Source organism: Oryx dammah, unplaced genomic scaffold, assembly GCF_014754425.2.
Source record: "Oryx dammah isolate SB20612 unplaced genomic scaffold, SCBI_Odam_1.1 HiC_scaffold_5, whole genome shotgun sequence".
Classification (NCBI taxonomy): Eukaryota; Metazoa; Chordata; class Mammalia; order Artiodactyla; family Bovidae; genus Oryx; species Oryx dammah.
The window spans coordinates 100,690,310-100,702,010 of record NW_024070189.1 but is presented as its reverse complement, the minus strand read 5'-3'; the positions used below and the strand labels follow the sequence as shown (position 1 = coordinate 100,702,010).

Below are 11,701 nucleotides of genomic sequence, written 5' to 3'. Positions count from 1 at the left end.
ACCTGAAGTCATTTGCAGGGGCAGACTTGAGCCCAGGCCCACCTCACTCCAGATCCCAAACCTCTACACCATGCAGATTTGGGAAGCCACACACTATCCCACTTGGGCTTCCCTGGTAGCTCAGCTGGTAAAGAATCCATCGGTAATGCAGGAGACCCTGGTTCGATTCCTGAGTCGGGAAGATCCCCTGGAGAAGCGATAGGCTACCCACTCTAGTATTCTTGGGCTTCCCTGGTGGCTCAGACAGTAAAGAATCCGCCTGCAATGTGGGAGACCTAGGTTCCATCCCTGGGGTGGGATGATCCCCTGGAGGAGGGCATAGCAACCCACTAGTATTCTTGCCTGGAGAATCCCCATGGATAGAGGAGACTGGTGGGCTACAGTCCATGGGGTCGCAAAGAGTTGGATACAACTGAGCGACTAAGCACAGCACAGCACAGCACTCTACTCCACCTAGAGTCATCTTGGGGGCCCATTCCATGGCTCTGAGCCATCCAAGGAGTAATCATTCTTGTGACTGAAACCAGACTCCAGGGACCTTCCCGGACACCTCCACTGTGCATAATTCTAGGGTGCCCCCTCCCATCCTAATCCCCATTTATTAAGCACCAACTCTGTGCCAAAGCCCTAGGTTTTATTCATTCTGCTGGTTCATCCTGAGAAAAGGGGGATTGCTCTTCTCATTTTCTGGATGAGGAAACAGGCCCAGAGAGGTCTAGTGACTCACCAAAGGTCACACAGCCCCACAATCCAAGATTTCCTCCTGAGCCCACTCCTAACCACAGCCCTGGGCTGCCTCTCCCTTCTTAAAGCAAAGGGACTCCTATGCTTCTCTTACAGCTGCCACTGATGTCAGGAATGTTACTGTGCCAAGCTTTCCTCGAGTCTCATCTCCTCCATTTGCACAAAAACCCAGGGGGAAGGCATGAACAGCTGTGCCCAGGTGCAGGGAATGTGGAGGAAGAGTTCAAAGGCCTGGCTTCAGGTCCTGGTGCTGACACCCCAGCCATGCGTGTGACTTTGGCCATACCTCTTCTCCTCTCTGAACCTGTCTTCTTCTTTATTTTCTAAATTTAATTTAATTTTTTTTTTGGTTGCACCTTGAGGTTTGTGGGATTTTAGTTCCCCGACCAGGGATCAAACCTGGGCCCTTGGCAGTGAGAGAGCAGAATCCTAACCACTGGACTGCCAGGGAAGTCCCCTGCCTCTTCTTTAAAATATGCAGAATGAGCCTGCCTGGTGGACCTACACAGAAGGTGAAAAAAAGTGAGTGTTAGTCCCTGTCAGGCTCTTCTGTCCATGGGATTCTCCGGGCAAGAATACTGGAGTGGGCTGCCATGCCCTTCTCTAAGGGATCTTCCTGACCCAGAGATTGAACCTGGGTCTCCTGCATGCAGGCAGATTCTTTACCATTTGAGCCAGGGAAGTCCCTGGGCCTGCTGAGAGGCGTGAAAGAAATAATGTATGTGGAGGGTCTAGTGTGAGGCCTGGCGCACAGTAGGTGTCCTAGCCCCATTGCTATAACTGATTGTTATTATTACTATTATTTTTTGATTGTGCCACATGGCAGGTGGGATCTTAGTGCCCCAACCAGGGATTGAACCCGTGCCCCCTGCAGTGGAAGTGTGGAGTCTTAACCACTGAACCATCAGGGAAGTCCTCACTATTATCATTAAAATGACCAGGTTACCCCACTGGCAATCATAGGACCAGACCCAAGCAATGTTTTATTACATTTCTCAGGTCCCCGAGGGCTAGTGGGTTGCAGCAGAAAGCAAGAGGCCCAGGCATGAACAGCCCCCAGCAGTGAGGGTCCCAGAGCCGAGGCAAACCTAGCAGTACCCAGGGGCGAAGGGTGGCGGGGGGCGGTACTCCTCAGGGAGAGAGCCCTGGGGTTCTTTCAAGTCCGCTGGGCCTGGTTTGGACGCCTGTAAGGACAGGACCCGCACCACTGTCTGCTGCCAGTCCCTGACCTTCGAGGTCGCCTCGCTCCAGCTGACCGACCTTGAGGTTTTCCTGGAGGGGCCCTGTCTGTTTTGTGGAGCTTGGGGCTGTGGGGGGCTTGCGAGGGACGTGGCTACAAAGGGGTCCTTGTCAACGTTATTCTCCCAGACTGTGTCACCCGTCCCAGTTTCTGAGTCGTCGGTCACTGACGATGAGCCCAAAGCTGCCAGGTGGGATTTCAGCTGCTGCTGGACCTTCCTGCCCGTCTTGGGGAGCATCCTGAGATTCCTCCAGAGTTTCTGACAAGCCTCCTCGAGAGGACCCTCCACGGATGCACCTTCCAGCCTTGGTGACAGCTTCCTTTCCTTTGACTGATGGAGCGGGCCTGGCTTTGCAGAGGCCTGAAATGGAGAACGGGTGAGACCTGGGGCCACCCCACCCACCAGAGCACTGAATCTCCCCCAGAAATTGGGACCCAGGTCCCACCCAGACGCCCCGGGATGGAGAAAGATCCCTAGAGAACCCCCTAAACTCGATCCCACACCCCATCCTTCCTGTCTTAGTAAAGGGCTTCACTATCTCCCCCAGTGTGCTGCAGACTTTTCCCATAAAGGTTCAGAGAGCCAGTGTTTTCAGCTTTGAGAGTCCAGGAGTCTGTGCTTCATTATTCAGCTCTGCTATTGTGGGAAGCAGCCAGAGATTACAGTCAGTGAGCCAGCATGCCCGTGTTCCCAAAATACGGACACAGAAATGTGGGTTTCACCTGATTTTCACAGGTCATGAAATACTATTTTTCTTTTGATTTCTTTCAAACATTCAAAAACACAAAAGTTGCACTTAGCTCATGGGCCACGCAGAAGGCAGAGAAGGAAATGACTACCCACTCCAGTATTCTTGCCTGGAGAATCCCATGGACTGAGGAGCCTGGAGGGCTACAGTCCATAGGGTCATAAAGAGACACGACTGAAGTGACTGAGCACGCACGCAGGCATGGGGACTCAAACCATGACGATGAGCTTCTTCCCTGCTGACCCTCCACCTCCAAGTCATTGGCAAGCTCCACCCTCAGACACAACTTGGGGACTTGAATAATAGCAGGATCTAATCTTCATTCTAGAGACTCTCCTCTGGCAGCTGTGGGTCACCTCTGCCCCTGCATCCTGCCACCCCACCTCCCACTTTCCAGATCAGAGATGCCACCTTTGTGTCACATACCTCCTTGAGCAGGGCCATGGGATAAGAGGAGGGAATCTGATCGCTGAAGCCAAGAGCAGAGTTGGAGGCTTCCTCTGCCAGGGCGTTGGAGTAAAGGAAGAGATCTTCATAATCCACATTTACTGGATCCTTCTGCAGGGCAGAGGGGACCTATAGCTCAGTTTCAAGGAAGGGGACAGGGATGGGGCTGGGGTCCTGTCCCACCCATAAAACTTCCCACAGCAATGACTGAGGGCTAGGCTTGCCCCCTGGGCCTTATAAGGACTATACCACACTCACATCCAGCTTCTGGGGGCCTAGGCCATGCCCATCAATCCTTATAAGGAGATATATCCCTCTCACAGCAGCTTCTCAGGGCTAGGCCCCACCCACTGAGACTTGTAAGGAAATAGCTATTTGGGTAGGTCAGCCAAGGTTATACCTGGTACATGAATCCCTGTAAAAAACACAGCCTGGGGACCCAGGGAACAAGGAACAGGAGGGTTGGGGCCCCAGGGGAACAGGAACTGCAAGAATGATGGGATCTCAAGAGGCAGAGGGGGCATGCGGGAGCGAGAGTTTGGGGGGCTTGGCCCTTGGGGGGGTCCCAATCCTCACCTGTCGGCAGGGCTGCATCAGCAGGTCCCCATGTGGCCGCAGCGGCTTCTGCTGATAGAAGGTGACCAAAGCATCTAGAGAGTCATGGACCCTCTCTTCCCCAGGGATCATGAAGCTCCCGTCATCCAGCAGTTTCACCATGAAGTGGTGGCAGCAGTTCTGAGCTCTATGGAGACACGGCTGGAGCTAGGCTATCCCATTCTCCATCATATGGTTCCCAACCCAACCCCTCCTCCCCGCTCCACTCCCAGCTCTTGAGCTGGGAGCATCATGGCTACAGCCCGCTGCCTAGATTCCCTTGTAAGCTCCTCCACTCATTAGCCATGTGACACTTGGCAGGTGACTGTACTGTGCCTCAGTTTCCCCGTTTATAATGGGAGGCTACTCAGGCCTTCTTTTGAAGGTGGAAAAATCTACTGCAGGTAAAAGCTTAGCTCCATGCCTGGCAAGGGTAATTGATCAATAGAAATGACAATGAAAATTGGTATAGGTACTCAATAAATGTTTCATTATTAATGAATGAATGCATTTACTGATTGGCCACTGTGTGCTTACTGGGCTTCCCAGGTGGTGCTAGTGGTAAAGAACCCGCCTGCCAAAGCAGAAGACATAAGAGACATGGGTTCAGTCCCTGGGTCAGGAAGATCTCTAGAGGAGGGCATGGAAACCCACTCCAGTATTCTTGTCTGAAAAATTCCGTGGACAGAGGAGCCCGGCAGGCTATGGTCCATAGGGTTGCAAAGAGTCGGACACAATTAGAGTGACTTAGCATGAATGCAAGCATGTGCTTGTTATGTCTCGTTTAGTCCTCACATCAAGACTCTGAATTAACTTCAGCATTTTTATGTTAGAGGTGAGGACTTGGAAGGAGGCACAGAAAGAGTGAGTAACTTGTCCAAGATCACACAGCATGTTAAGTGGCAGCCTTGGGCTGCCTAAGTGACTGAAGGCGTAAGCTTTTCCCTCTGCGGGTAACTCTGTAATAGGACCATTTAAAAAATTCCTTTGGCCTGGAATCCTTTTGAAAAGTAGTTTGTGCTACTAACTCCTCTAACTGAGATGCTGGATCAGGCGTTGAAAACTTAGGGAGCTGAGCTGCCCTGGTTTTCTGTAACATGTCCCCAAGGAAGTCGGGGAGTTGCCATTTATTTATTTATTTTTAAGTTAACTTATTTAATAATTTTATTTTTGCCTGTGCTGGGTCTTCTATACTGGGCAGGCTTTTCTCTAGTTGCAGCGACCGGGGGCTACTCTCTACTTTTGGTTCCCGGGCTTCTCATCACCGTGGCTTCTCTCATTGCACAGCGCGGGCTCTCGAGCTTGGGCTTCAGCAGTTACGGTGCTCAGTAGTTGCAGCTCCTGGGCTCTACAGCATAGCTGTGGTACACAGGCTTAGCTGCTCCATGGCATATGGGATCTTCCCAGACCAAGGATCTAAACTGTGTCTCTTGCATCTTTTGCATCGGCAGGCGGACTCTTTACCACTGAGTCACGGGGAAGTCCAGGGAGTTGCCGTGTAAATGGCTGGGGAGAGGGAGTTAGAGAAAAGGCAATAGCTACTCTTGGGTCTCACGCAATCCCTGTTATCCCATAGTCTCAGTTACCACCAAGCCCAAGTCTGCTGGTTACAGCCATACCTGCAGCCGCCCACTCTTCAGTTAGATTCTACCAGACCCTCATAGCGACTGCTCACTGAGAAGCTGTGGCATGAAGCACCCATGCCCCCTCCAAGCAGGCCCCAGAGTCCCCCTGCGCCCGCCCCTACCCCAGGCCTTACTTGTAAGAGAGTGTGTAGCCCACGTGACTGTGACTGACCCTGATGAGGAAGGATCCCAGGGGCTGTGACTCCAGCAAGTTCTCAGCATCCCTGGAAGGCAAATACAGGAAGAAGATGGAGAAACATACTGGCCAGACATCTGGTATACCAGTCATCCAGTAGTGGCACACCCCCACCCCACCCCAACCCCCCACCCCACCCCGAGCCACAGCGGTCTGTGCTTTTCTTTTCTTTTTTTAAAATTTTTATTTATTTTAACTGGAGGATAATTGTGGTGGTTTAGTTGCTCAGTTGTGTCCGACTCTTTGCGACCCCATGGACTGTAGCCCACCAGGCTCCTCTGTCCATTGGAGGATAGTTACTTCACAGTATTGTGATGTTTTTGCCGTACATCAACATGAACCGGCCATAGATATACATGTGTCCCCATCCTGAATACTGCTCCTCCCTCCCTCCCCACCCTCTCCCTCTAGGTTGTCACACAGCAACAGCTTAGGGTGTCCTGCTTCATCCATCAAACTTGCACGGGTCATCTATTTTACATATGGTTTTCCATTTTCTAAGTGAACAAACAGCTTAAAATCACTTCTTTTCTTGGTTGTTTCAGACCTTGGGATATTCAGAGACAAGGATGTTCTCCCAGACGTGGTAGGAAGTCTCTGATGACCTTGACCATCTCTCACAGCCCCTGCTTGCCTTCCCAACAACTGGAAGGCAAATCAAAGACAGCTTTGGGTAGATCAAGGTGTCACAGGTAATAAAGCAGGAGCTATTCTCAACTGCTTTTGATTTTAAAAAATTTAAAAAACATTTTTGTATATTTATTTGGCTGCACCAGTCTCAGTTGGAGCACACGGGATCTTCCATCTTTGTTGTGACCTGAGAACCCTTTAGCTGAGGCTTGTGGAATCTAGTTCCCTGACCAGAGATTGAGCCTGGGCCTCCTGCATTGGGAGTGCGGAGTCTTAGCCATGGGACCACCAGATGCATTTGATTTTAAATGCATTTGTTTTTCATTAGCTGTGTGACCTCCGGGGAGGGTCAGTCCCTTTCTGACCATCAGCTTCCTTAAGGGGAAAGTGAACCCTAGCTCCCAGGGCCCATGGGAGGACAGATGGAATGCACATGGTGTGAATATGGGAACCGCCAGCTGGTAGGAACACACAAGGTGCTCACTGTTATTATTACTATTATCCTGGGTTCACACCTAGTGAGAGGTAGCCTTCTAGGAGACAGAAGGGGGATTTTGGACCTGAGCTATCTACTACAGTGGAAAAGGAAATGGAAACCCACTCTAGTATTCTTGCCTAGAAAAATCCCATGGACAGAGGAGCCTGGTGGGCTCCAGTCCATGGGGTCACAAAGAGTTGGACATGACTGAGTAACTAACATCTGCTACAGAGGCCACTGGCCACCTGTGGCTTCTGAGCACTTGAAGTATGGCTGGAAGGAATCGAGATATACTAAAAGCATATAAGACATACAAGATTATAAGGACTTAGGGCTAATTACATGTTGAATATACTGGTTTAAATAAAAATATATGATTAACATTAATTCCACTTCTTTCTTCTCACCTCTTTTAATAAAGCTACTAAAATGACATAGAATTACAGTGTATGGCTTCCATTATACTTCTGCTGTGCACCCCAGAACTTAGAAACCATGCCCAATTCCTCCTTTCTGTGGCTTTCACAATGTTTCCTCAACTTCCTGCATTTAGAATGTGGCAATAAAGGTTCTTTTCGCTGTTTATTTAGAGTTAGCCCCTGGGGGTGACTAGGTGGATTTGTTCGTGTCCTAGGAGCTCAGTCGGGTGTAGAAAGTGCATTCTGGCTAAACTTTGATGGACCGAGAGCAGCTGTCCTGGGGGCACTGTGTTAAGAAAGATTCTGAAGCTGCATTTCACCATCACTGACTCAGTGAGGTTGCAGCCCCGCCTGAGCAAGGTGAGGGGAAGGGGCCTGTCAGATCCCTGGCAGGACTGCTCTGGTGGCCACGTGTATAGAGAGAGCTGAGGTCCAGTAACTTGCCCAAGGTCGCATAGTGAGTCCATGGAGGAGGCAGAATTTAACCCTCTTAACTCATGTAGTGCAGCTGAGCCCAGGATCCTAAAGTCAAAACCTGCCTAGGGTGGGGTAGACCAGGAAAGAAGGTGAAGGGCAGGGTGGAAGGCGTGGCTGTGTCCTTACTCTCTTGAGATGGCACCGTGGAACCACTCAGGGACCCCTTCACAGGTCAGCTGGTCCACCTGCGTCTGCACGAACCAGTCCAGTCGTGGAGGCAGTGGTGGGGGCAGCCTTCTGGCCTCAGTCATGGCTTCCAGGGGTGAGGGCTGACCTGGCGATGGGAAGGAGGAAAGAGAGTCACGTGTGGTCCACTTCCCATCTTCGCTTCATTCATGCAGTTCACGGTGCCTCCTCCTTTGAGAAGTCCTCCAGGTTGGACAGAGCAACAGGATTGAAATCGACTTGTTTCTTGAGCACCTACTATGTGTTGGCACTTAAAGCACATTCATTCACTGACTCATCCCCCAAAACCCCCTCCCAAGGATTCTTCCTTTTCCTTTTCTTCTTATTATGTGTACCATTACTACAAATATTAGAAAGCCCCTTTTATACAAACATGTACTGAAGTTTAGAGCTTCCCTGGTGGCTCAGTGGGTAAAGAATCCACCTGCAATGCAGGGAGACCCGGGTTCAATCCCTGGATAGGGTAGATCCCCTGGAGAAGGAAATGGCTACCCACTCCAGTATTCTTGCCTAGAAAAATCCCATGGACAGAGGAGCCTGGTGGGCTACAGTCCATGGGGTTGCAAAGAGTCGGACACGACTGAGTGACTAAACCACCACCATTTAAGTTTAAGAACCAAGCTCGTGTCACTCAGACGTGTCTGGCTCTTTGCGACTCCATGGACGGTAGCTCCTCTGTCTGATGGAGTTGGATGGAATTCAGCAGTTGGATGGAATTCAGTATTCCATGCAAGAATACTGCAGCGAGTAGCCAGTCCATTCTCCAGGAGATCTTCCCGACCCAGGGATCGAACCAGGCCTCCTGCATTGCAGGCAGATTCTTTACCATCTGAGCCACCAGAGAAGTCCAAATTTATGTAAAGATTAAATTTAGTAACTATCACTTTCCCAGGAGGGATGTGGAGATGGCAAAATAAGTGAATGAATGAAATAGCAGGTACACAGTGGGTGTCATAAAATGTTGCCATGGTTTCATTAAACACTACAGAGATGTGGCCCCACACAGCTGCTTCCGCCTCTGTTGTCACCAAGGGTGGTGGCTACAGGTGGCACAGCTATCACTTGACACATGCATGGTTAGTTCACACACGTTCTCGACAGTTTTAAGCTCAGGTACCAATGGACTTCATGAGGCAATGACACAGAGCTGGAAAACAGAGAAAGAAAACACCAGCAATTCGCAAAATGGTATTAAGTCAGTGAAAAACCAGCCAAAGGGTTGTGCCCTGCTTGGTTGTCCACACATGACCCTTCACTCTTACCCTTAATTCTGTGCCCATGCCAGAGCTCAACCCTCCCCCGTCCCCTACGGGTCTGATTTTTCAATATCTCAGAAGGTCTTTGTTACCAAGCTGTTTCTACAGGGAGGGTGTGTTTATCAACCCAGTCAATATTGACTTTCTCTTGCCAGAAGACAGATGCCAAGCACACCCTCTGGGGAAGAACCCAAAGAAACTCTGTAGTGAGTGAAATTAAAGAAATCTATTAAGAAATGTTTAATAAAGCAGGGTGATAAATCAACCGAGCCTGACCAGAGCTAGACAACCTGGGTTCAGACCGCAGCTCTCCCACTTGGCTGTGTGATCTTGAGCGTCTCACTTAACCTCCCTGTGCCTGAATTGTCTTCTGCCATTTGAGGCTAATGATAGTAACTGCCTGAGTTAGCACAGAGGTCAGCATGTATGCATATAATGAATATTCATGAATCCAGTAGTGACCTAGAATGAGGAAATATTCACAGGCTTGTTTTTGCTACCTGGGAGAACTCTTACTTATCCTTCAGGACCCAGCAAGAATATCCCTCCTCCAGGCAGCTTTCTTGCCTCTTCTCCAGGACAAAGCCCTGGCATCCATCTCTGTCTTGCATCTTTCCTATCATTCCCGCCTCTGGCTTAGCCTTGCCTCGTGGAACATCTGTGTCTGGTTCTGTCTCTCCCATATTAGGAGCTCTTGGGGATCGGGTCCAGGGCTAGGTTCTTTGGGATTTTTCTGGGTCCCCGGCATCACCTGGCACTGAGAGGGTGGCACAAGGGAGTGTGCAGGGTGATGAGTGAAGTCATACTAAGTTTTAAGCTCCTGACCACGGCCTTGGAGCCTCCCCCACCTCCTCATCGCCCACATCCTTCCTCTGCTCCACACTGACCAAGCTCTCTCTCTCCTCTCCATGTCTCTGCCCCGGCTCTGCCCCTGTCAGGGATGCTCTTTTCCAAATTCCAGCTCTGTTTTCCAATGGTCACCTACCAGTGCCCCCAGAAGTTTCGTCCTGCCTCTCTGGACCCCGCCAGCTCTGGCTCTCCTTCTGGTCCAGCCTGGTTCCCATGTGTTATCTCCTCAAGGGTGGAGATGAGGCTGAGGCTCTTGGGGCCCCAGTCTCACCTAGCACGGGGTGGGCACAGAAATAGGCACGAACCTGGGAGACCCCTGCGGGACCCAAGGCCCTCACTCTGGCTGTGCCTCGTCAACTACAGGAGCCTTGGGTTTCGGTTTAGGGTCTGCACGTCAGCAGGGCGGGGCACTCTGCCCCAAGTGGTTCCTGTTTCCTTAAGTAGGTGAGCCCTGGGCGGGGACTAGGACATCAACCGGCCCCACCCCCACCTTCGGGCCCCCGTCTGGTCTGCGGGGCCAGCCGAGCCGCTGCACTGTGTGCAGGTGGATGGACACCCTTCCTCCATCCAGACCTTGACAAGTCTTTTCCTCTTTTTTACTATTTTTTTGGCTGGGTCTTTGTTGCTGCACATGGGTTTTCTCCAGTCGCGGTGAGCTGGGGCTGCTCTTCATTTCGGCTTCTCCTGCTGCAGAGCATGGGCTCCAGGGTGCGCAGGCTTCCACAGCTGCAGTGCGTGGGCTTGGTAGTTGTAGCTCTCGGGCCTCGCGGGTTCTCAGCATGTGGGATCTTCCCAGAGCAGGGATCGAACCCGTGTCCCCTGCAATGGCAGGCAGACTCCTATCCACTGTGCCACCAGGGAAGCCCAGACCTTGACAGGTCTTTACTGAACACCTATTGTGTGCTAGATCCTCAGAGGACACAGAGGTGACCCCAAGACAGGCATGGGCCCTGCCCTCCCCGCACTGATAACCTGGCAAGCAACGAAGAGGAGTGAGAAGTGATTCATGTCGTCGTTTTCAAGTGGACAGCCTACTAGGAAGGGGGAGCTGGTGTTGCAAGAACCCCCCGAGGAGGCCAAACTGATCTGGAGGAAGGGCTAGGGAGGGGCAGGTTGGAGTCAACTGGGGGATTGTTGTGTGGAAAGAATGCTCTGGGTGAGGGCGGGGTGAGAACAGCAGAAGCAAAGGGCCTGAGGCAGCAGGACTGAGCCTGAACAGGCAAAGGCCTCACTGTAAGCAGGGCTCCATTACCTTCCTCTGTAAGCAGCAAGCAAAGCACCCATGTAACATTCTACTGTATGCCTGCCTTGACAGCAAGACCAAAGCAGCCCAGGCTGGATACATTTTATATATTTATTATTATTGTACCTAATTTTTTTTTCTGATTAAAAAAAAAAAAAACAGAACTAAGACATTTTGAGGGCATCGCACACACACTGTGGGCCCCGAGGGTGGGAACCCAGCTAACGGGTCAGCTAGCCCCATGTGTGCTGGCCGCCTCAACCCTCCCCGGCAAAACCACTTCCTCCGAACTTCTCAGACAGAAACGGCCCAGATCCCTGCGGCTGAGCTGGGGCCTCCCTGCGACCTATCGCCCTGGTACAGCTGGTCTAGATAGCTGCCTCCCCGCAACCCCCACCCCCAATTGAAGGCTCCAGTGGGATTGCTCCAGCCCCGTGCTGGCCCCTCGCACCAGGGGTCGTGACGGGGATTAGGGGTGCTGGTCCTGGAGTCCATCATGCTAAAACAGGGGGTGCGCTCATTCACTCACTCACTGTGTGGCTTTGCGTGAGTCACTCAGACTCCCTCT

The 11,701-nt window shown here is 51.4% G+C and overlaps 1 protein-coding gene across 2 annotated transcripts; it reads right to left on the bottom strand.

Moving 5' to 3' along the window:
- Positions 1–1,695: 1,695 nt before the first annotated feature.
- HSH2D (hematopoietic SH2 domain containing) lies at positions 1,696–10,276 on the bottom strand. 2 transcript variants are annotated; one of them, XM_040241043.1, is made up of 6 exons: positions 10,027–10,276; positions 7,726–7,873; positions 5,534–5,623; positions 3,757–3,922; positions 3,160–3,291; positions 1,696–2,345 (listed from the first exon to the last, which is right to left on the bottom strand). In XM_040241043.1, the coding sequence occupies exons 1-6, from the start codon at positions 10,103–10,105 to the stop codon at positions 1,833–1,835; spliced, it is 1,128 nt and encodes a 375-aa protein (XP_040096977.1). In that variant the 5' UTR covers positions 10,106–10,276; the 3' UTR covers positions 1,696–1,832. The 2 variants fall into 2 exon arrangements, with proteins under 2 accessions (XP_040096977.1, XP_040096978.1); XM_040241044.1 differs by having other exon boundaries at positions 10,196–10,275.
- Positions 10,277–11,701: the final 1,425 nt, after the last annotated feature.